The sequence below is a fragment of the Mytilus trossulus genome, chromosome 6, assembly GCF_036588685.1.
Source record: "Mytilus trossulus isolate FHL-02 chromosome 6, PNRI_Mtr1.1.1.hap1, whole genome shotgun sequence".
NCBI lineage: Eukaryota > Metazoa > Mollusca > Bivalvia > Mytilida > Mytilidae > Mytilus > Mytilus trossulus.
Window position 1 is genome coordinate 11,212,720 of NC_086378.1, and position 26,771 is coordinate 11,239,490.

Here is a 26,771-nt window from a genome sequence, read left to right on the forward strand (position 1 = left end):
AATACTTTTTATTAATGACATAAGACAAAAGTAATCATATAGTTCTTACAACTTGTTTGGATCTCTAATAGATAACAATACAACAGTTTGTTTCCCACTATTTGAAGAACGATCACGTGTCATTGTGTTACGTTTTGGTTTTTTAAATGCACACACGAACTCATGGAGGGTTTTACGGAATGGAGCAATAATGACGTAGTAAAGAATAAAGTTGACCGAGAAGTTGATAGACTGTAGTGTATTCGTGACGTCAGAGACTACTCTGTATGTGTAATAATCTGTTGTATGTTCTTTCATGATGTAAAAGATAAATTTTGTAATTTCTGATGGAGCCACGAGTATAAAAAACAGTATGATGATCGTGATCAGGGTAATATTTATTCGTCTGTGCGCAGACAGACAGGAAGTGTCGTCACGACTATGTAGTAAGCGAAGTTGTTTGCTCAAATGCAATGCTTTGATTAACCGGATGTTGCAATACAACAGTACTATCAATGGAATGAAGTTTCCACATATAGCCCAAAGTATTTTGTAGACATAGACAAATTTGGTTTTAAAAAATAAAGTTCCATCTTCGATTGTTACCAGATCACCTATATTGACGCAGTAGTTTTCCGTTCGGTAACGCCATATGTATGGTATGTTGAATGCAAATGATATCAGATATGCAATCACAATAGCGGTTATTGTTGATTTTATTGTAATGAATTGTCTTGAGCGAAACGGATGACATATTGCTAGGTAACGCATAAATGCAGTTAGTACCGTCATCATTGTACTACTCATTATAAATGTACTTATTACAGTGATACTATACATCCTGTAGTAAAGCATGAACTCTGACTTCTGATACAGATGTCGTTGTAAGAGAAACGCATTGGGGAAAGTTGTAAGACAAAACATCATATCGGATATTGCCAAAGCCACCAGGCATATAGTTGTGCAGTATTCAACGTCATCTAAGGTCTTGTTACTTTTCTTTTTTGTAAATACAATAACGTTTAGAATATTACCAACAAATCCAAAGGCACAAACCATTGGTACGATTACTCCATATAACAGATGCTGCATCCTTGCTATTTTCATGGCCAGTTCTATAAAAGTGGAATTGTCAGTTGATGCATTCATTGATGAAATCACAGTGCAGTTCTGAACGTGTTCCATGATTAAGGAATTTCCTTGGAATGTTAATTAAATGTAATATTTTAGATGAGGAAAGCCAGGATAACCTCTGAAATGTTCGGAGATAAATCAAACTAACTTGTCTCTTTTGTGACTATATGCTTTGTTTACGATTGCAATACAGTTCGAGAAATTTTGTAACATCTAGAAGTCAATCATGTTAGTTCCACTTGATTTATTTAAAAAAAAGTCTTTGAATATTTGAACTGGGGTATGAGTAATTGATACTGACGTTTATTTTACAAGCGTCGATTTTTGACTGATACGTCTATATCCTAGATCAAACTAGAGAACATTGTAATTTTCTTCCCTAAAAAACACATATCAATTGGATATTGACATAAATTCCATTTATCAAGGTGTCATCTATAAAAAGAACTTCGGAGGTAAGGTCGAAATTTATGAAAAGTCATAGACGGTTAAATGTAGACCGTGAATTTTAAATACTTCGTGTTTTCTATTTTTCTAGCGTTTACTTGTTAACGTATTCATGATATAACACACAAGCCAAGCACACAACAACTCTAGAACCCAGCATGTATCTTTTGAACTCGTATCAATCCATGAATCTCTTTTGACTTTATACTACAAATGCTCCAGCTTGTTACAATTTACCTGAAAAAGAAAAAAATGTTGATTGCACACTTTTTCCAGAACCTGTTTCACAATACCTTTTTTTTTTAATCTTAAATTAAAGAATATACTAACGAAAAGCTGTTGTAAGATGATCAATGAAACTTTATTTCACCATTAATTCCAATAGAACTTTAACATCTGGATGTCACCGAAAGGCAGTGAAAAATGACTACACTATCAATGGCCTTTTTTTTAGTGTATTCTCTCCGTTAGAAGCAAAATTTGCTTTCCCTCCCGGAGACCTGAAAGTCTTCTGGTTTTTATGGGTTTCGTCTTACTCATTCTTCAGTTTTACTTTATGTTGTTTTAACGACGTATTAGTAATAATTTTACTTTGGTATCTTTCGCCTCGCTTTCATATTTCTCCTGAAACCATTACATATTGTAGTTTAATCCTTACAGTTTTTTTGAAATACCCATTTAATTTTACAGTTAAGCAGAAATGCTGTTTCATAGAAATTGAAAGTACATAATAGAAAGTTTGCTGAAAAATAATCGGAAATCATTTGTTTCTTTTCAAGTTGTGTTTTCAATCAATCATAATTATTTATTTCTATGTCGTGAAGAGAAGCGAAATTCACTAAATAGACATCCAAACACATAAGTCCAAAATCAAACTGGCAATTTCATGTCAAAAACGACAAAAAGACAACCAAAAGTCTCCAAAACTGATTATGTTCAAATGGAATTTATATTTTCAAACATTCCGATATTAAAATTTAAAAGTCGTAACTACTAAATAAAGTTTATGATGCTTCTATAATTGGATAGAGCTTTCAAACGTATAGCTTTCTTTTTTTTGTTTTTAGTCTTTTTAACCGGATTTTTGTGACAAAAATGTCGGTTATTGATTTGCGGGTGTACGGCGGGCGGCAGTAATGGTTCTTGAAAGTTTGAAAAATGGTGTTTCCAGTTGTTTCGGTGGATTTACGCACGAACTGTTCAATCAAAGCTTCCCAAATTTTAATATGTTGTAACTGATGACAAAATGGAGGTCAAGGTCAATAATGACAATTTTGACTTTTATCGTTCAGGAGTTATGGTTCTTGAAAGATTGAAAAATGGCGTTTCCAGTCGTTTCGGTGGATTTACGCACGAACTGTTCAACCAAAGCTTTTCAAATATTAATATGTTGTTACTGGTGACAAAATGGAGGTTAATCTCAATAATGACGATTTTGACTTATACCTTCCAGGAGTTATGGTTGATACTGAGGACAAAATGGAGGTCAAATTTGATATTGACAATTTTCACTTTCACCGTTCAGCAGTTGTGGTTCTTGAAAGATGGAAAAATGGTGTTTCCATTCAGATTGTTGCATTTACTCATGAACCATTCAACCTAAGCTCTTTTAATTTTAATATGTTGATACTGATGACAAAATGGAGGTCAAATTTGATATTGAAAATTTTCACTTTCACCGTTCAGCAGTTGTGGTTCTTGTGATATTGTCAGGACACAAATAAATGTTAATAAATCCGGTTTGCTGTCGTTGTGACAGCCTCTTGTTTTAATGTATGTTTGTGTTTTGTAGCACTTCAGTGTTCATGTTATTCCGTTGTTTTCCTCTTAGTGTTCATGTGTCTCTTTCGGTATTTGGTTCGTATCCCGGATTTGTTTTCGCTGAATTGATTGATGGCTATTTAACAACGGTATACTTCTGCTGCCTTTATTTCGGCAACCATTTCTATCATTTAATGAAGAATAAAACGGGAAGTACATAAATATTTGGTAAATTACACCTTTTAAATTTGTTTTATTACAAAATATGAAATTTTCATAAATTCTTTAGTTTGGATGTAGGTCGATTCTCATGCGATTCCACTCTGGTTTCAAAATAAGAAATTGTAAATCAATCAAAAAAAGATTTATGTTTCAATACATTTCTTAAATATTTAGCACCCCTACAGGGATGTAACTTGATGGCTTTTGTTACCATATGATCTTAAACTAGGATCAAACCGGTTTATACTATGTGGGTTATTGAAGTTATACTTTAAGTAACAATCCCATTCTTTTGAAATACAAGTAGAATAGTGCATATAATGAAAAATACGCTAAGGGTCTTCAAAATCTTTATTGATGGAAAATCGAGGTTAATAAAATGAAGAATCTCTAATATCAAATGCAAAAGAATTAATGAAGAATTAGAATTACAAAGTTAAGTTTTAATTTATACCTACTCATTTACAAACTTCTATGTTCACCACAAAATATTGCGTAATTCATTATGTTCAAAAATGATTTTTTCCTCTAAAAACGGAATCATTTACTGGATTAAGTGATTTTTATAAACAAAATCAACTTTGAAGGATTGAAACTGGTTAGAAAACTGTGACATTTTGTAGCTTCGCGTAATTGAATTCACTGAAAACGTGTCACGAAAAAAAGCAATCCTGCGAGACATATTTAACTATTACAGATGACAAGAATATTTAAATTGATGAATATAAATTGGAAACGATTATTTTTATATTAGCTACATGATCATGATAGAACTTCAAATAAGCATAACAAAACCGAAACTAAAGTAAAAAGTTAAATCACACTGAACTCCTTTAAAATTCAAAACAGAAAGTCCGTAAACAAATGGCAAAACAAAAAGCTCAAATACATTATGTTTTAACATAAAAAAGGCCGTTAGTTTTCTCGTTTGAATTGTTTTACATTGTCTTATCGGGGCCTTTTAAAGCTGACTATGCAATATGGGCTTTGCTCATTGTTGAAGGCCGTTGTTAATGTCTGTGATATTTTGGTCTTCTGTTGATAGTTGGCTCATTGGCAATCATACCATATATTCTTTTTTTGTTGTTGTAAAAAATGGTCAACAACTGTCACATCCCTGACCTGGTACAGGCGTTTCCGTATGTAGAAAATGATGAATAAGATCTGGTTTTAAAACTAGTTAAACCTCTCACATGCCAATTTGGACACCAAAACCAACCATCAGTCAAAACAGTTTGCAAATTCACGACTAAAAACGACATTAGAAACTAGTATCACCTTTTTAAAAAAAGTGGATGATACCAGCTGCAATTCAAAACTCAGGGGTCGAATAAAAGGAGGATGTTGGCTTACTGAGTAATTTGGAAAGTGGTTCCGTGCGCAAAATGATATCATAATGATACATTTGTTTGCTCATTATTACTTCGAATAAGCATCAAGGATTCATAATGCAATGGTGATAAAATTTATTTACGTTTCAATAACAATAACGCCAGTGTTTTCCCAAGTTTAATAGTTTTCCTGTACTTTATTTTGACAATATTTCATACAAACAATAATCATATTTAATCACTTCCATTTTGATTTAATTGGATTTTAAACCTCATTAGTGCTAATGTTTAGTATTTTACCGTCTTTCTAAGTTAATAACACTTGACATCTTGCGTTTTAGCAATACTGGTATCAAAAAGTAATCAGTATGAATACTGATTGTTTCAAAGTTCATATTTCCCCACGATTTTAATGGCCAACTATTATTAATAACATCACACATTTGGCGTATTGTTTTGGTCAGTTTAACAATACTCTTCGACTACCGTTTGATGCTTTGTGCAAAGTAAAAATATTTTTTTTTTTACAAATTAGCTTTGATATGCAACTTTTTGATCTGCAAAGCAATTTGATTTTATCTGTCAACACATTAGTTGCACTATTAAGCTATTAAATATTGTTTACCTCTTTAACAAAACAGGATAAAACACGTTAAAATAAAAGAAAAGCAGATTACTGCTTGCATTCACTATGTGAAAGGTTTTGTTAGTTATAGATATATATATTTCTGATCAGGTATTGTTTGAAATAAGATCGGGTCAGTTTCCGTTCACACTTTTGCACCAGGAGAGTTATTTTCAAATAGTTCCCCGAATCTTAACTTAGATATATAATAGAACAGAGGTACGATTTATATACAAAATAGAGTTTATCATTACATAAAAGATCTTACCATATTCACCAAAATGATCATAAAAAGCTTAGATATAAGTTCGGATTGACTTTTCTCAAATGTTTGGTGTTTAAACGTTAGTTTCAGGGGATATTGTAAACCGATTTTAACAATAGTTTTAAAGCATCAATAGGAAGACACATGCAGATATTAGATTTTTGTGTGAGTACAAATTGGATAAAAAAACATAGAATGGAAGAACAAAATATAACAATTATATCTTCAACAGCAATGTTTATGCGTTGATCATCTAGTTTGTTGAAATTAGAGGCAAAAGTAATGTTCAAATTATGTTATCTACATTCAAGATTCAGATCAACCGAACAATATATCTTTTTTTACCTTAATCGAGGCATCGGTATTAACAAATTCCATTATATAAAAACGAGAAACGTGAAACACTCATGAACCACAAATGCAGACAACAACCACTATTCATCAGATTCATTTGACAATATTTAACACGAGTTCTTGCAGAGGAAAACAAATCATTCTACAACAATTTGAGAGTTTCTGATTAATAGAAGCCAAGTTTTTGTTAACTCGAACAAAATTTGTAGTTTTGCTATTAAAGAAAATCGAGATCATAACTAAGTAAGAAATACATCACCGCGAAAAACAATACAGAGCAAATTTGATAAAAGGGACAATATCACAACAACAAAAATATTAAGGGATATTGAAATGTGAAATTTTTATTCATAGTAACAAAACAAATACCAACAAGATATAGGATCAAATATGCATAGTACTAGTACCTTTAATTGCACAATTTAAGTATAACATGTCTTTGATCATATTATTTGTGTTGTAATTCTTTAAAAAGATTACTCCCTTATAGATGTTTTTCCGCATTTTTTGTTAAACTTTACATCTCGGAAGCGGAAAACACCATAAAACGTGTTTGAAGAAGCTTTTAAAAAAAAATCGAATGTTAATATCTTTATCTTTTCAAAGAACTGTGACAGAAGAAATTCTAAACATTAAAAGAAATAAGTATTAAATGCAGTTATATTTGAAACGAGTATGCATCAAATCAAAATATCTATGAAGCTTAATTTTATAAAACAAAATGCATCATGAGTTAATGCTGGAAGTTTCATGAATGAGAAATCATTGATCTATCAAATCATACAAATAGCATTAAAAGAGAAGTTGAAATTGAGTAAACGCAGTCAATTTGGAAATGAGAAATGGACGAAATAAGATTATTTATCAGACAACCATACAATGGTATTTATCTCTCCCAATTGTGGTCATGAAGAACACATGCCAAAGTTAATTTACTATCCCATGACATATCTTATAACCTAATTTGTAGTGGCTTTTTGGCGTAAAACGTTCTCACTTTAGATTCATGGTGTTTTCCTTTATTTAATGACCCTTGTTAATCTTGGGTTTTAAGATGTATGGTGACAATTATTATTAATCATTCATTGTGCATTTCGATTTATTGTACAGTCTATTGAGCGATAGACAAGGAAAGGCTGAAATGTGTTTTTTGTCTCCTCAGAATCCACGTGGTTGCCTATATAAGCAGCTGTTTACAAACACTCTTTTTCTACACGAAGTTTTTGACGCAATTTTACCAAAAAATGAGATGAAAGACATATGATTTTCATTGGATTCGCTGAATGATATATGCACACAGTTTCAGAAAAGGTATTACTTCAAGCGATTGAAATTCTACTTTTAGCCAAATTTTGGGAAAATATGTGACATCTTCCCCCCCCCCCTTTTTTTTGCTATAATTTATAACAAATAAATGCAGATTGTTGCCATGGATACCCCAGAATGAAATTATATTAAACCATTTTATGTACTGGAAATAAAATCTATGGAAGATTCTGATTACATACATATGCCCATATATGACACAAACAGTAAGCTTGATATTGCAAGAAAGCAATGAAAAGGGAATGGTAAATTTCATAAGGGCAAATTTTAGTATTTTTCCTAACTGTTTATTGCTTCCTTATCGATTTATCTGAAACAAATCCGAGTTACAACACTAAAACAGAGTGAAGCACATCAAGAGAAAAAAAACAATGGTACAACAAACACTCAACTACTACAAAACAATTACACAAACGGACTATTTGATAACAGCTACCATCGTAGCCTTATGTGTATAGCGATATACTTCAGAAGACGGTCATCGTACATATTCATATTTCTTTGAAAATATTTCAGAAAACTGTGTAGTTTCTGTGTTACTATCTTACAGTGGTTAACATTATACTTATGCTGCTGTCATCCATATGGTGAAAGATATGTTCACCTTGAAACTGTGTATTTTAGTCCTGTTTTCAAAACTTATGTCACAAGTTAAAGAAAACAACACATAAACACTTTTTAAAATATTTTTTTAATGCATGTTCACACGAAATACTGTTTTGAAGATGAAGATGAAGAGACTGTATGTGATTTTAAGGTCGCAATTACCGGAGATGGGGAAATTTGAGTTTTAGTATGTATCATAAAACCTCTTTGATCGGTTATAATTGACATATAAAGGTTAACGTTAATAAAACAAAACATTATAAACATAATGTTTTGCAATTAACACGTTCCCTAGGTAGCCAAATTTGAACTAAAACTACCTTTTTGAACTCAACAGCTCTCAAATGTATAAACAATTAAATTTTGAAATGGATTAAGTCTCTCAATTAATACACAGACCAATGTATTGCAATAAAGTCAACACTGGTCAGGCAACTCGCTTCCAGTAAATCAAGGGATTAAGATACAGTTATAGGGGAGGTAATGAAGTGCTTACGTACAATGTTGTTAAAATGCGACAAATCTGGAAAAGATGCAGAAGATCGAACGCGTACATGAAACCCACATTTTAAACTTGCTTTGTACATGATACATTATGAAGATTAATCATTCCCAAATTTATGGAGAAATAACCGACGTTTTTTTTATTCGTAAAAAATAAACATACAACTATTAACGTTTTGGGAAATACATGATAAGTGTGAACAGTAAGATACAGGTAAAATGAAACAACAAAATCAAGCTATAAGAAAACTTTTTCGTTTTACAGTGCATATCGGAGACTTCATTAATAAAACAACATACAGTCCTATTTTGTAAATTGCTAAACTGGTCAGATTCATCGGTGATTTGTGCCACAATTAGATTTTAACTTAAGAATCGATTCCTTCTTTATATAATTTACTAAACAACAGTGTTGTCATCACGAAAATGAACTGTAGGATTAAAATATATACATCACATTATATTTGCTATGACTTTGATAAAAAGGCTATAAATCATATTTTCTAATATCGCCATTATCCATTGATTTACTTTCATTTCAAGTCTTATTTACTTCGTATTTTCTTGAGTGACCTCGGTGAAAACTGTTCCTAGTCTTTTATTAGTTTATAAAAAGTATTCAATCAAGTGTTAGGAACACTGTTATTGATGAAATTAAGACGGACGCAGAGTATATTATTAACACTATGTTCAAAGCTTAGCTTTCTTGTGACTTGAAGTCCTATTTTATTAAGCCATTTATCACCAGGAACATGAAAGCTATAAAGTGTTGTTTGTTTAGTATGAGAAGATTGTCAATAGAAAGAATAAATGATTTGTAAACGAGATAGCGTATACAGTTATGACAAGCAGATTTATGTCTATAAACCTTCCGAAAAAATGTCAAGCGATAATTTTTTTTATTTTAGAAGGCAAACTGTCTGCTTATAAAGTTTGTTTTTGAAATTGTCTCCTCTCCAGGAAAAGTAAGACTGACTTATTGTTATTTCCTTCCAATATCAGATGTAAAAACCATTAATGTCATATAAGACGTGATTTGAAATCTTTTATTCTGAATAGTCCATTAAAAGTCTTTTGGAAGTTAGATTTGCTAAAATGAAAATGTGAACAGCCTTTATGTACCACAATTGATGAGGATGTTTATTATTTTACTCTTCTCTAAATGTTTACGTATCTTTGTAGATTGTTTTCCTTTTACCTACTTTCACATTCGACATGAATGTAACCCAGTGTCTATACGTCGGGGAACTTCTACACTTGTGTACTTTTCAAATGGAAAGAGTACTTTACCGGGAAATATTCACAGTGAATAGTTACCTTTTTCAACAAGTCTTGTATTTTTTGTTCGTTACCATATAGATTATGTTCATGCGGGCTTTCATTTCACGGACTGCATTAACACAGCTGTTTAACTGACACGAAAACTACTTTAATAGAGTTTTATAGTTAGTATATAATTAATGTGTTTTCTCTCGATTGTATATAAAAAAAAACAATATGTGGTAAGATGAGACAACTCTCCACAAGAGGACAACTCACAAAGAAGTTAACAATTAGTCTGTTACCCGGATTTGTTTTTTGCTTTAGAAATTATGACTATTGATAAGTGGTATACTACTATTACCTTTACTTATAAGGAACCTTAAATTGATTGACCGAGACAATGTATTTTTATCAACTATCTAGCGACAGTTTCTCATTCACATATTTATCAAGTGTTTCCCGTTTCCCCCTTTGGGAAATAAAGATAACATAGCAGTAACTTTCAATGCGGATAATGCTCCCAAGGCAAAAGATGATTATTCTGAGAAAAATATATATAAAAAAACAAACTCCCATGAAAATTCAAACCGGAAAGTCTTATCAATGCAAAATCTAACGCGCTTCTTTTGAGGTCGTAAAACTCATTCACTGTAAGTTATTATTTTATACCTGCTTCTGAATGAATTGATCTGATATGAACATCTTTACACTACTGTTGTCTCTACTTCATTGAGGACAGTGGTACAATTTAACACAAATATTTTGTAAATCATATTAAAGTCCGCTTGACGTCATTTGCTTTGAAAGCGATGTTTATTAATTACTATTTTCAGCTTTAAGTGTAAATACAAATTATTAAAAGTTTCGATGAATTATACAACTTCCATTTGAATGATGCACTTCAATTATCATTTTGATATTATAAATTTTTAAGACAAAATTGAATTAGAAATTATCGTCCATTTGTATTACAGATAATGTTATATATTTATATTTAATTGGTTATCCAACATGTCTTCTACTTGCTCAAAATTATGTGAAACTTTCAGAAATGTTCTTCAGAGATGAATAACCATCTCTTGTTTTACAGTAGCTTGCTGAGTACTTTTATATGAGTGACGACATGCACCCGTTTCCTATTGCAAAAGTCCACGACACATAGAAAGTATCTGCAATGTTACATAATTGTACTGCAAAAGATTTGTAAAGATATACAGATATATATAACTAGCATACCGAATTTTATGGTAATTCATAAAGATGAAGTCCACAAGACCTTATAAAACCAAACGATAGTCTTTATGAACGCAAACGTTATCGAACACAAGGACACTAGAATATTTAAAGATGCAATTAAAAATTAGGGTTCTTAAAAAATGAAAAGTCGATCTATAATTTTGAAAATAAGTCTCTTTTTCCAAGGTGATTACACATTAGAGGTCGTTAATCTACACTGTAACCGTGAGCAAATACTTCCAGTCCTTCGTCAGACATTATTAGCGGGAAGGAAAATTGATTAAGTTGCAAATTTAGAGATTCTTTTCTTGATGATTAAAACTGTAAAAGCCTTCAGCTTTTTATTCCTAAAATACATCCATAAATAAAAGTCTAATAATATATTTTGCCTTGTCCGGTTATTATTCCTGTTAAATTTACCTTATACAATTGTGTTGTGTTGTATCCAGGGCTTTGACGTAGAAAATTTGTATTCTTAACTTTCACAGTCATTTGTTATTATTGAAGTTATTTTATGAAGCTTGTCCGGCGAATTTAATTGTATATAATGTGCAGTATTGTTGCCGATTAAGCTGAATAAGTTGAATGTTGTACTTTAAACAAAAATGTACACAGTTTGATTTTGTTTCCAAACTTAAAAGGTTATTGTTCTAACTGAAGTTGTCTTTGTTTAATTTTATGTTGTACGTTTTGTTTGTTCTGATTTTTTAAGCAAACAACTATAGTTTAATCTTGTCTTACTATTGTGTTTCTGAAACGAAATTCTAACTGGTTAACTGTTGCTGTGAATTGTTGTCTTTCTACATAAACTCATATACCAGGATTGAAATTTAATACATTTATATTTTATCAGTGATGCTCGAATAAAAACTGTGAAAAAGGCCAAATAAAGTAGCTAATACAGCTGTTGATAGGCTTATTTATCTTTTGTTTTTAAGTTTACTTAAAGTTTGTTTTGATACTGTTGATTGATGCCTTTTAGTTTGTACGACAAAATATTTTACTGACAGTTGGTTGTGTCTAATAGATTAATAGTATTCAGCTTTTTTTTTATAGTCATGTGTCCAATATTTTTTTGTTTTTTTGTTTGTGAAGTTGTTGTTGAATTTAGTCATTCTAATACCGTTGAACTTTCTAACACATTGAGTTATTTAAAAGCTTCTTATAAGTTGTCTTCCTCTGTCAAATCACCGATTTTCACGACGTCTGGCATGTCTAAGCATTTTCTAATTTATCAATAAATATAAATGCAATTATACGGAAACCAAAGTACAGAAACAATTATAAGGCAGGAAATGAGAATCCTAAAATATGTATCAGAGAAGATCAGAACAGGTTGAGTTGATTTGAAGGAATTACGACAAACAGTATCGGTAATCTAAAAACAATAACTTCATATGAATAGATATCTGGAACTATTTTGCAAATCTTTTCTAGTATTGAATATGTTATATGCATTTAATTGTTATGATACATCCTAATTTTTGTGTTTGACCCATATTCTTCCGTGAAGAAGCAATACTGAATTCTTATACTGCCATATTCTTTCAATGACAATCAAACGAAATATTGATACAATTTTCATGACACTTTTACATCATTTTAATTATTACATTGTGTGGTCACATTGAAAATAAAATCTAGATTGTAGCTGAAACATTTTTTTAAGATCTTTCGTTAATATAAGAATTGAGCACAAGCGTCACCCAGCTACATTTTATGCATTAATCTTTCGGAGAGGGTTGTTATTAATTCATTCTCTAGTTGTAAATTATGTGAAACAATGTATAGACTGTCAGTATTATGTGTTATTTTTATTTTCATTGTTTCTCCCGTTCTTTGTGTCAGTATTATGTGTTATTTTTATTTTCATTGTTTCTCCCGTTCTTTGTGTCAGTATTATGTGTTATTTTTATTTTCATTTTTCTCCCGTTCTTTGTGTCAGTATTATGTGTTATTTTTATTTTCATTGTTTCTCCCGTCCTTTGTGTCAGTATTATGTGTTATTTTTATTTTCATTGTTTCTCCCGTTCTTTGTGTCAGTATTATGTGTTATTTTTATTTTCATTGTTTCCCCCGTTCTTTGTTTTCTCTGTCGACTACTGTTGCCATTACTCACAGCTATGTTTTTTGCATAAAAAGTAAAATCACAAAAATACTTAACTTAGAGGAAAATCAATTCGGAAAGTCCACAATCTGATAAATAAAGTAACTGTTGCATTTTACTCGAAAATAATGTTTCAACTTATGAATTCTGCTCTGGAGGAAAATATTTGACTTTACATACAATTTCGAATCAATTCAAAGTTTCCCTTTAGCACATCGAATTTAATTTAGATTTTAATTGTGCTTCAATAATTTCATAAAGAATTACTCACGTTTGTGTAATAAGTATTGATTTTTTTTTAGAGTTTATTTTATCTGACATCGGAAACTGTGACTTTCAAGTTTTAACCAAGCTTTTTATACGAATTGTTCAGAACAGATATTGAAGTAGCATTGTGGTCAAATGTAATAAAAGAGGGACGAAAGATACCAAAGGGACAGGCCGGATATTGGTGTATAATTGCGAGGTTAGGATTTAAAAATGTCACATTTAAAAGTATTGTAAAGTGAACAGGTCAAGAAGAATGAAATTTAAAAAAAATAAAATAAACGAAATGAATGTAACAATAAAACGGACGAATATGGGAGCTTTCTGGCAGAAACAGCATAGAAGCATTCTCTATTTTTAGAATTATCGCTTTTCGTTCTGGTCGATTGAATTTAGTAATATCACTGCACCAATAAACTGACAACAGAAAGGAATAATTTTCGTAACCTTGTTCAATTTGAAAGCATCTTTTGACAACTCAATCTATTCCAGAATAAATGTTATATTTATATAATATTTTTCTGGATGATGGCTGAGAGATTGTCACGGTGGGTCTATACAACGATATCAACTGAGACAAAATCATCAAAAAGAGTAGACCGAGTATAACTTATAACAAAAAACAATGTAATTCGCACGACTTTCATTTTGTTGTTTCTGATGCACAACCATGTATATTTTTAATTCACGGATATATAACTTAGTTCTCAGCCAAGTTTTAAGAAATTCTTCAAATAAGAAAACATAACACAGATTTCAAACCAATCATTTATTTAATTGAAATGTATTGAACGCCAACTGAATTCAGAAAGAGATTGTACAATTAAAACGTGATCAAAATATTTGTCAGGTTCCGACTACATAGCTGTCAAACACTTACTTTAGAAGGAAGCGGGTGCTCCTTTAGGAATAAATGTGATTTTAAATGGCGATAGAAGATAAGATTTGATTTTTTCTTGATTTAATCTTACAAATTACAATAAGAAAACCGTCAAACCGTTAATTATAAATGGTTAAACAAGGAAATTTATAATGTTTTTGGTTACCATTTGCTAATCCTGTTGGTGATATTGTTTCCAGTGGAAACACTGATTTTATGTTACCCTTGATAATTGCACTTGTTGTTGTAATGAAGAAAGAATGTCTTATATCTTTAGTTCACACAAAGTGAAAGAGATTTTGAAGTATAAACGAAACAATTTACGAAAACTGCAATGATAAAAAAGAATGAAAAAAGACATATAAATAAATTTCAATTGATTTTCAATCACTGGTATTGTGATTTGCTTAATTCAATATTGGTCGTAAGATAACGATTTGTAAGTGTTTTATAGTCCCAAGATTCCTTGAAGTGTGGGAATTCTAGGAAGCTATAATGTGTTATGCATGTTAAACATTTCAAATATTAACGGGATTGCAATTTTACGACAGAAATCATAGAATCTAGACAGATATAAAACAATTAACCGTAAAAAATAACCGTAAAAGTAGTCCCGAACTGAAATTGAATAAAGTCCATGAATCCTTTGCATCCACGGATACACAGAGAAATGTTTCTTTAAATGTGTAATTTTGCCGTTATATGTTCCATTTTAACATGATACATACTGAACCCAAAAGCAAACAAACTACCAATAATCAGGACATGCAACCTGTATATCGTGCAGAAAGAACGTTAGATTTATAATATATTTCTGTTTATCTGCTGAATTTGTCAATTGCAAATGTCTTATGTATCAATATAAAAGTGCCACCACACGGATGTGAACAGTTTTGTGAACACTGAATTGTAACATAGAAAAAATGGTAAACATGTTCATTCCTGTTACGTTCAAGCAGTGTAGTAATTATTACAGCTGTGACAGAAACGTCTAGAGAACAAATTGTTAGTTATATTCAGAGAAATGATTTTGAAAAAGGGATGGGGTATCTTAATATAGGATTGTGTTTCTATTCATTTGTAGGTATTTTGATGTTCTTTTCTAAAATACCAAAAGGAAAATTGGGGTTATTGCATAGAAATGGCTCTTGACGTTGCAATTAAGACAGTTATGACTTTCTTTTAGTACATCAAAACACGATTCTGCATTTTGTGCTCAGAATGGTTACCACAGTAACTAATTTGAACTTCTTAGAATTAAATTGTGACTTTGTTTATACTTCGAGAGTAGTTTAATAATGTTACCAATGTTCAAATATCGTAAATCAATTAAAAAGAAACACATCTAGTCAACAAAACTAATTCTTAATAAAAACCATAACCGCAAAATTAGCGACACGGGTAACGTCGAAATGGTAAGCGTCCCCTGCATGTATTTCCCACCATTCGAATTTACTTTCAGTCAAAATGGGGAATATGTAACAATCTGTAAAACATTTATTAAATATATAACAAATCCAATACCGCGAAAATATGTCCTAGTGAGTTGAGACATCGACGCCTTGCCAACCATGGTCGTGATAGTGAACGTAAAACTTTCGTGTTATCGATTTCCGTCGTTCTTCCCCACGAGTTTGTTGGAGAAGTCTTTTTATGAGGGGCACACGATTGTCCATAAAGTTTGAACCTGCACATGCGCCACGTTATAAATATAGGCAACAATAGTATATCGCTGTTAGAAAGTCATAAATCTATTGAGTAAAAACAAATTCGTGTTATAAACTCAAACTGAGGAAAACACATCAACTATTAGAGGAAAACACCGAATCAACAGAAACACTAGAGTAAACAAAACTGCCATTTTCCTAACTTGGTACAGGACATTTTGAGAAAAAAGTGTGTGATAAACCTGGTTTTGTAGCAAGCCAAACCTCGTGCTTTAAAACAGATATTTCAACGCTATTTGATTGGACGAAGGTATTGTACTTTTGGGAATGTGAAGTTGACAATTGGAAAGATGAAATAATTACGTTCGCCTTAGTCAAGATTACAGTCGACCATATATGTCAATATAGAGCAAAGTTCAAGATAAAAAGCAGACCACTTATCTTCGGTAGCATGCCCCATCTCAAGTTTACCGAGATAAATGAGATGTTAGCGCTTGTTGCAATAATGGTTTTTGAGTGACAGAACATCATCAATATATTGGTGGTGGGGGGATCTTTTGCTTGTCTTTATTTTTTGAGAAGGTTCTGTATGTATTTTCTTTTATGTTTGTATAAAAACGACAGCAGTCAGTCAGAAGAGGTGCACTATAAGTACCCATTGTAATACTGACTTAAAGCTGAAATTTCAATCCACTAAACTGAACAATTCTGTAATCGATTAGAATATGACGAAAAAGACAATCAATCAATTCAGATGGAATATCAAAATAAGGCGTAACAAGGGTTACAAAACATTAAAATATAGAAATACGAACAATGCATGGTTTCAATAGACACATATTCATGCTGTCAAATGTGTTTTATTACATATGATCTACGTAAGAGGGAGGTATTTGAACACTTTATACTGAAATAACTACGCAACTGTGGCATTTTTATTAATAAATCTGAACCATATTGTTCGTATTTGTTAATTATTTTTTGAAAAGATGGCAGTGTGTGTGTGGTATGTTGTACTTTCTCATATTTGAGATAATTTCTGTATGTAAAACTTTATCCGCCCATTTGTTTAGCTTGATATCACATTAGTGACTCTCTGTGTAAGAAGACGATTGATTGTATGTACAATAATTGAGAGTAACAATGTGCATCATCAGTATCGAAGTACTTATTACTAGTTATATGGGCAGATGCAGTGTCAACACATCATGCAATCGTTAAGCACTTTAAGGTGGTACCTAACACAACAGGGAGATAAATCTGTAAAATCAGCCAAACGTTTTAATTACGTTATGTTTTTAAAGAAATATTAAGCTTCTCAATGATCAAAATAAGTGTTTTCAAACTGCTGTATAACCAGTGTTATTTGTTTTGATAAAACGGTTGGTTTTAATTTTTTGAAATTTTATTTTTTTGTCAAAGAGTCAAAGTTTTGTGAAAATTAAACGAGCCAAATTAATTCTAGTTAAAATGTTGGGTACTACCTTAATTGTGGTATTTCAACAGTGTGACCGAAATCATTGATGTAAATATGTTAAATTGAAAGTATATAATTTCACTATAAAACATTATATAATAAATAGTATACCTCAAAAGAATATCCCAAACTATCATCTTATGCTATCAATTTAGAAAAAAATAAAACTTCAAAGCTCGCCTACAAAATAACAGCTGAAATTAGTAAAACAAACCTCATCCAATGAAGGTCAAATAAAAAGCAAATATTTTCATAAACCTTGCATGAAAGTTAATCAAATATTAAATTTGCTCGAGAAAGTTTGAGTTTTTTTTGGTTGAAATAGTTTACATCATTAATACACGAAATATTACCTTTTTAAGGTATCTTTCAATTCGTAATATTGCAAAAGCACATTAAAAAGCAAAATTGTAATATAACATTAGACTTTCTATAATACCCTTGCTTTTGTTTCTTTCTTTCAAATTGTTTGAAGGCTGTCAATATGCTGATTGCCCATCCTTTGCATGTGCCAGTGTAATTAAAATCTCTTAGTTATAGCAGTGAAATTGTTTATTGGGTAAAATTGATTTTTTTTTTAGGAAGGTCTAATTTGATATATGCACTGCAATGTAAAGCAGGCAGGGTTGAAATATTATCATGATTTTTTTAATATATTTATTTTAAGATATGACTGATATTTATTCATAATGCATTTTGGCACTTCTATTTTGTACTTTGATAGAAGGAAAACCTATCAAAATACTTGCAATATTCACCACTATGTGTAAATATTATTTCAAGAGAGTATACGTTTATTTATATACGTTAACTTAAAGATTTCTGGATTATTACCCATTATTGTTTTGATATATGCACTGCATTGAAGAACTGAAAGGTTTGAAATATTGTCATGATTTTTTGTCGAGCCTGCAACTTTTGTTGCAGAAAGCTTGACATAGGGATAGTGATCCGGCGGCGGCGGCGGCGTTAGCTAACTTCTTAAAAGGTTTATATTTTAGAACGTGAAAGACCTGGATGCTTCATAATTTGTATATAGATGCCTCATGTTACGAAGTTTCCGTCAGTCACATGTCCAACATCCTTGACCTCACTTTCATGGTTCAGTGACCACTTGAAAAAAAAGATCAGAATTTTTGTAATGTTGAATTCTCTCTTATTATAAGTAATAGGATAACTATATTTGGTATGTGCATACCTTGCAAGGTCCTCATGCCCGTCAGACAGTTTTCACTTGACCTCGACCACAGTTCATGGATCAGTGAACAAGGTTAAGTTTTGGTGGTCAAGTCCATATCTCAGATACTATAAGCAAAAGAGATAGTATATTTGGTGTATAAAAGGACGGTAAGGTGTACATGTCCATCTGGAAGGTGTCATCTGACCTTGACCTCATTTTCATGGTTCAGGGGTTATAGTTAAGTTTTTGTGTTTTGGTCTGTTTTTCTCATACTTTATGCAAAAGGTCTACTATATTTGTTGTATGGAATGATTGTAAGGTGTCCATGTCTAGAGAGCAGATGTCATCTGACCTTGACCTCATTTTCATGGTTCAGTGGTCAAAGTTAAGTTTTAAAGTTTTGGTCTTTTTATCTAAAGTTATATGCCAATGGTCAGCTATATGTGGTGTATGGAAATATATTATGATCTATACGTCAGTCCCGTAGGTTTTATTTTACCATGACCTCAATTTCACAGTTCATTGCACAGTGTTAAGTTTTTGTGTTTTTGTCTATTTTTCATAAACTATAAGTAATAGGTCAACTATTTTTGTTGTATGTAAGCATTGTTAGCTGTACATGTCTGCCTGGCATGTTTCATCTGACCTTGACCTCATTTTCATGGTTCATTGGTCTTTTTTAGCTATCTTGTTTAATGTTAAGTTTATGTGAAAGTTGTAATAAGGCTTTATATTTAGGACTATCAACATAATATCAATGATTAGTAAAAAAGGCGAGACATTTCAGTGAGTGCACTCTTGTTTTTTTATTTGACTGATATTTATCAATAATACATTTTTGCGCTTATTTTTAATAACAAGGGGAGCCTATCGACATACTTTCATAGTTCGCCTCTATGTATTAATATTATTTCAATAGAATAAACTTGTATCAATATACGTTTACTTAAAGATTTCCGGCTTCTTACACATTATTATTTTACAATATGCACTACAATGAAAAGCAGTCAGGGTTGAAACATTATCATGCATTTTTTTGGGGAAAGACGGCTTCAAGCCGTCAATCCCTTATGGGATTGACCAGAGTGACACTCCCTCACATCATTCATTTTGTTTTTATACATGTTATAGTGTGGAAAACCCCTCAACAAATCTTACTTAGATTGAAGAGAAGGAGACCCAGAAATGAATAGTTTGACTTTAAAAACTTTTTTACACATTTCCCGTCTGTTTCTCGCGAAATTATTGTATCTTGAACTCTCCTTTACACTATTTACGTTTAGTTTACAATCCGAAAAAATTAGTATGACGAGATATTCTAAATATATCCAACCTACATTGTATTCTATAGTGACGTCATTCTTGGAAGGAGCAGGGATATCCTTCACCAGTTCACTGGTTATTTAAATCATTCTTAGAGATCGTGCACTAATCACAAATTTATATTTGTTAAATCTAAACATAATATTGTTTACTGTTTTTTTTTTTATTAGTTCCTGTTTCCCTGTGATGAGAGTTGTAACTCAGAACTTTAACAATGGAAATTTAAAACTGAATAGATTTTTCAGTCCACACTTTCTAAAGAAAAAAACCCAAGAGTACTGTCACAAAAAATGGAAAATGGCCCTAGCTTGCAGTTCAGTGGTACACAATCAAGATTTCAAAAAATATTGTAGTTGCTGTGAAATGACAGAATTCAGTTGAGTTTTAGATAATTAGCTATCAACTTTAATCAAATGTTTAGATTTAGAAGATGCAGATCTCTTCCATTGGTCCAAATTGAATCATAAACTAAGGAAATGAAATTACATAAACAACAATTGATTTCAAAATTGTCAACCTTTCTACATGTTCTAGCTGTTCTGTTTTTCATTCTTGATATGAAAACTATCAAAAGATACCCCCCCCTTTCCAAAAACATAATTAAATAGAAACAAGGGCCGTCTTTCCCCTCAGAGCTCTTCAGCTCTTTGATTAAATATTTATCAATGATACATTGTTGCACTTAGGTTTCCCTTCTTCACAAAAATAAAAATAAGTGCAAAAATGTATTATTGATAAAAATTAGTTGAATATTAAAGAAAATCTTTTTTATTTTTCATAAGAAGGGAAACCTATCAACATATCTGCAACGTAAATATTATTTCAAAAGAGTAAACCTGTATTAATATACGTTTACTTTAAGATTTCCGGCTTTTGACACATTATTGTTTTTCGTGCAGAAGAATACATTACTGAAACAAACACTACCTGCATCAAAGCTTTGATTGACACTCGTTGATACGACTGAAAGATTAAAAGAAGTATTGGTGGTTAAGCTGTTTTGATTGACGGAAAGCCGGTTGGTCTGTGTAATGTTTCGTTGAAAATCTCTGAAGCAGTTTCCTGAATATTATTCCATTGATTGAAATAGTTTGAAATTAATAGGTTAAACTGTGAAGACTAGCAATACAAATGTGTTTTATAAATCAGAAGTTGTTAAAATAATAAAATAATAACGCAAAACAAGTAGCGGTTTATGATTGGAAAACAAAACATTGTGTTTGATAGCTTGAAAGAGAAATATAATATTGACAATATGATGCTTTGATGTATATAAAGGCAACAGTAGTATACCGCTGTTCGAAATATTATTTATTTTGTTCGCAGTATCAAAGTTCAAGAAAATATTCATTAAATGAATAAGAGTATTGATATTATGAAAATTATACTGTTAATAAAATGTTAGTCACTTAAAATGTGGCAATTTTTTGGAATATCTGGGTGTTTATTTATTGCTCTTTAACTTCGTAATTGTTTTCTTTTTCAATTTCTCCAATTCACAAATCCTTTGAGGATTAAAACCATTATTTTAATACCATTCTGTCAAGATTTAAAAAAACAGTGTCTGTTATTAGACAAAAAAGTTAATGGTCCGTTTGTTTGCTAAAACATTATTCCAAATAACAGTTACTAGTAAACCTGTTTTGCTACATTTCAAAACATTTTCGAAATTCCCGGATTAGGTAATAACACCCCAAGCATCGTTTGTATATTGCAAGTGACAACAATATTTCTATCCTTTTCATCATGGTTCTATGACAAAATGAAAACAACACTTTTATAAAGTCCATGAGTTTCAAAAGCTGTTCTGGATTTACCTTATCCAGGAACGCTGAAAGCCGAAATTTAGAAGCTAACTATAACATTTGGTTTGTTAAAGTATTGTTCACAGCGTCGAAACTAATGCCATAGACTCCAATCGATCACTGTCGCTGGCTCGTGGGTGTTAATTTAAATGCTGACTAGGAACAGTACTCAAGTGTTCGCGTAGTCAAGATCCCTCGAAAACCCGATACTTGAGTTGGTTTTTCGTGGTCGATTATATTTAACACAAATAGTCACTTGATGCCTTCAGATATCTTTGCATTTAGGGATTAATTCCACGTCATGTACATAATGCGCTGATGTGGCGTCTAGCAATCATCAATCAATCCATCAGTAGTTTGTCCTTTAATCGTTAATTCCTGTGTCATTTTGTCTCTTGTGGAGAATTGTCTTATTGGCAATGATACAATATCTTCATATTTTGATATTTGCATGAAAACTTCAACTAATGGATAATGTCACCTTACAGTAGGATATTTAATAAAATTATTCTATTTGGTTTAGCTCTATGAAAAGCTTGGCGGATGCATAGAAAAATGTTATGACTGTTTGAAACTCGTTATCATCAGCAACTTCCCCGGAAGTGTTATATTTGCCGGATGATAATAATGGCGTTTGTTTTTGATTAATAAAAAAAAGTTTGGTGGACTACAAAGGGGAAGTAATATTGGATTTCATAAAAGGACATCTTGTTTCTCTTTTGCCTAGTATAAATCTTCAGTGTTCATGTTATCCAAAAAGTAAAATCACAACAATACAGAACTCCCGATTAAAATTCGAAAAGGAATATCCCTAGTCTAATAGTAAAATCAAAAGCTCAAACAATCAAACGAATTGATCTCCAACTTATCGTTTCTTCTCGTGTTTTATCGTATTGAGGATGATTCTTAGAATTAAGAGATCACTTTACTTTTCATTATTTCTAAGTTGCTTTTAATATTTTGTTCATCAAACGTCAGTTGTAAAATTTGAATAAAATATATTAAAGCCACAAGCTCAGTTAGTTACAAGATGTTTCAACAGTCATAACAAGTGTGTCGAGTTTCAAAATAACATCCGATTTTATATACTGCTAACCGATCAACATGGCCACTGGTAATAAAGCAGGAAGATGAAAGTGTAACAGAATATCCATGGGAAGTTCAAGTTTCAAAGTTACTTCCGATAATGGTAACGTCCGGCCATCGGTTTTATACCAGGACAATAACAGTAAGCAGGAGAAAAATATTCTTTAATTGCTATCACTTTTTAGCGCAATTTACAGTACAGAAATTGATTTCATGCAATTTTTTATACAGTTAGCTATTTTTAACCTAATATCAACAATCAAGCAATACATTTTACAAAAATGATACAATGTTCTTCTCATTTGTCAGTTATCTTTGAAACACTGAACTGATATCTGGTAATATTCGTAGATCAAGAAGACCGTTTGTAAGTCAAAATTACACTGATTTACTGCAAAGAATGTGAATCAGATATTTTAGACTCCAGTTAAATGTTGTCGTATTTCTTTCGTAAACATCGAATTTCAAAGACAACATAGCTTAGTTTCGATTGATAACGTGTTGGCTGAGTTAAAGTCGTTGACTTTGAGATTTCTGACAAGTTAACAGCTTTTCTGCTTTTGTAATTGGTATCGATATTCGTGTTGACGAGGTATATAATGATTGTTTAAGAAGCTTAAGATTGTGTTAAAGATTCGTTGTTTTTATTCGATTTTTACATTTTCAATTAACAAACTCTTATTTCACATTAGTTTATTGGGTGTATTTTTAAGAAGAGATATTACCCTATTTTCGGTTCATTGTCATATTAGTGAATCATTGGATATTAAAAGTTTCTGTCTTCTTTTTATTCTTACTTTTAGAAATGTTGACTTCCAAAGCGTACAAATTAATGGGTATGCTCAGAAACTTCTGTTGCGACCAATAAGGCAAATGTATTGCTTTATTACTACCTGAAAATATTTGTTTAAAGAGGCAGACTAATGAGATAACAATTGTAATCTCCATTCTTATGAAACTGACAGAAAACAACGTTTGATAAATATATACGTGAAATTAAAATAGTAATTAAACTGAAAACACAAGTTAGTCAAGACTTTCGTCAATATCATCGAATCATTCATAGAGATTTACCGAAATGGAACATAAAGTGAAAAAACTTAATGACTGAATATGTGGATGTGTTTTTCTCTCTCTTTTAAATGATTGATTGTTGTTGGATATGGTTACTCTAAATATTTCATTCATCATACTTAAATAGAATACGACAATTTCCTGGACTAATCCCTTCGTTTTCAAACACAAACATGCAGGGCAGAGTTTTACAAGTACAATTGCTAATGCAGCATTCAGATATTCAGACAAAACTCCAATCCGATTAGTCTTTGATAATGCTCCGTAATGCTCCGTTCTTAGTTAAGAAGCAATTTAGATTTATGATGCAACTTGGGACACTGAATCCATGCAAAACTTACAATAGCATAAAACATCGTCTCAACTGTTGATAAAGGATCACATATGGTTAAGTACAATGAATGCTCTTAAGATTCAACAATCATGCTGAAATTGTTGTTATGATCGGGTTCCTCTTCAAACTGTTGTTGGATTCTACATAGCTATTGATTTTATTTGTTCAAGTATATTAATATGCAATGTAGGCCTGTAACTTAGACCCCATGCAGTTTTCAATACGGAATACCGGCACATTGACCTTATTCAAAATATAACTGAGCCTAAACGAGTGCATGCATGAACAAACCCCACAAAAACAGAAAAAAGAAAAATGTGTTGATAGAAAAAAACATTTATTGGTCAGGCGCATTCGAAAACACTTTTTTTGCCCAAGGTGTTGATCTGTTCTTACCTCTTTAACCTTTATACACTGCTTATATATGCTTATCAAAGGAGAAATAATATAAACAAAATCTAGACAACAGAAAACACTTAAAATTAATGAAGCTTCAATTTAAGCGACTTAATGTAAAAGTCGTTTACTGAAACCTAAAAAAGTTGAAAGATTACTTTATAAACATTTAGCAAAAAGGCGCTAAAATAGTTAAATATTCATGAAGTGCGGGAATTTCTCGCTACATTGAAGACCTGTAGGTGACCTTCTGCTGTTGTTTTTTATTTGGTCGGGTTGTTGTCTCTTTGACACATTCCCCATTTCCATTCTCAATTTTATGAAGCAATGTATTTTTTAAGGATTGGATCGGATATACGCTAGAGCCTCGTAAATCTGTTATAATAACCCAAGAGGAATGTGAACAAGCCATTAACACACTGTATACAGTTATGAGAATGTACGTAGGAAACAATCCGAACTATCGTGTTGGTTACAGGAATGATGATATACAGACTATGAAACTCACTTTCAATGTCATATACAATTTCATTCCTTTCACAGAACGAATGAACAGAATACAATTAAAAGAATATACTCGTTTTAGATACCAGTACTATATTTTCTCAATAAATGAGAACACAAAAGTTCAGAATTAAGAAGTATATTCAAACCTATTTTCCAAATGAAATATAACGTTTTGTTAGATGCATGTTAAGGGAAAACACAGATTAGCAAAAACAAAAGATATCATTAACTAAAACTTTTTTACGTTTAAAATATCTAAATTTTCATACAGACAAATATTCAAATTTAAATAGCATTTCATGTTCAACTGCGTGTCATATTTCCATTTTTGTTTTTTTTGTTTTTTGTTTTCTTATTTAATCAATATGGTCTTGTAGCTTTTCAAAATGCAGTAACATTTTGAAAATTATTTATTAGAACCATGTTTTAGACACAAACAACTGTTTGCCATTAGATATTTACCATTTCTTCAAACATAGTTAAGTTTCGTCTTAATAAAAACTAAAATTGATAAAAGTTTTTTTCAGTTGATTAAATGATGATTGGTATTACTTGAAATGATAATAATAAAATGATTGATCAAGTACAAGGAATAATTATCTTACCTTAGATTTGAATAAAGAAATCTGTCATTCCAGAGTAAATAGAAGAACGGTTCATGATTATCTTCTTATATCAATTCCAATTGATTGTTTACGTTTACTTTGTGGGTTGTTCTTAAATATAGAATAACCAATCAAATTGCGTTATCTGTTTTTATATGTTTTCTGTATTCCTTCTGCACTGCTATCGATCTTACAAGGTGTTAAGATAATGAATTGAATAAATTAATTGTCACTCCAAATTGTTTTTTTACCTTTCGAGTTGATGTAATTGAATATAAAAACCCATTACAAGTGAGGCAAATAGTTTTTATTGTAACTTTACAGCTTCAACTTACGTATGCATCAAGTATGACAACGTTATTTCCAAATCTGAGTTCTTTTGACACCCATTCAATATCCTCATTTTCAACGATAGTTATTGGTTTACCTAATTAAAACTGAAGTAAAAGTTGCAATGCAAATACTAAAGCTTGTTACTTATTGCTTTTCGACTGCCGAGGACAGATAATTGAAGAAGAAAGCAGGATATTAAGAAGAGCTAATGTATAAGGAACCCATTTAATATTGATTTATAATTATTAGACATGTTTGGTTAAAAGTCGAACTTTTCAGTTGTTCAAACATAATGAATTTAAAAGAAGAGAATCTAAGATTTATATAGTGCCCGACATCACGTGACACCTTTTGCTGCTACATACTACAATACGGAAACAAATGTTATAGAAATAACTTTTATCGCCGAAACGGAACTTGGCTAAAGCAGCGACATTAGTCTCGTCCCAACGAATTAGTTCTTTATTAAAATTATTCTTTTATGATGCATAGGGGAAAAAAAATCACTACAGATCAAGGCACTTGTCCATCTGAACATATCGAATGCAGCAAATCATTATTATAATTAAAATAAACCCATGGTGAACTAACATATTCATAAAATTCAAGAATAAAGATGATTGGAAAACCTCAGATCGTCTAACCTCGATTTTTCTCGTATATTCAAAAGATTTCAG

At 31.2% G+C, this 26,771-nt stretch overlaps 3 protein-coding genes across 6 annotated transcripts in view; 1 reads left to right on the plus strand and 2 right to left on the minus strand.

The window, feature by feature from the left end:
• LOC134723194 (probable G-protein coupled receptor B0563.6) lies at positions 1-25,819 on the minus strand. The gene is made up of 2 exons (XM_063586823.1): positions 25,762-25,819; positions 1-1,797 (listed from the first exon to the last, which is right to left on the minus strand). Exon 2 carries the CDS (start codon positions 1,162-1,164, stop codon positions 46-48), a length of 1,119 nt encoding a protein of 372 aa, XP_063442893.1. The 5' UTR covers positions 1,165-1,797; positions 25,762-25,819; the 3' UTR covers positions 1-45.
• The window catches only part of LOC134720795 (chromosome transmission fidelity protein 8 homolog), a 211,064-nt gene that overhangs the window by 104,798 nt on the left and 79,495 nt on the right, over positions 1-26,771 (minus strand). The window lies entirely within an intron of this gene.
• LOC134720791 (alpha-2-macroglobulin-like protein 1) overlaps positions 1-26,771 on the plus strand; it is a 300,001-nt gene that overhangs the window by 93,013 nt on the left and 180,217 nt on the right. The window lies entirely within an intron of this gene.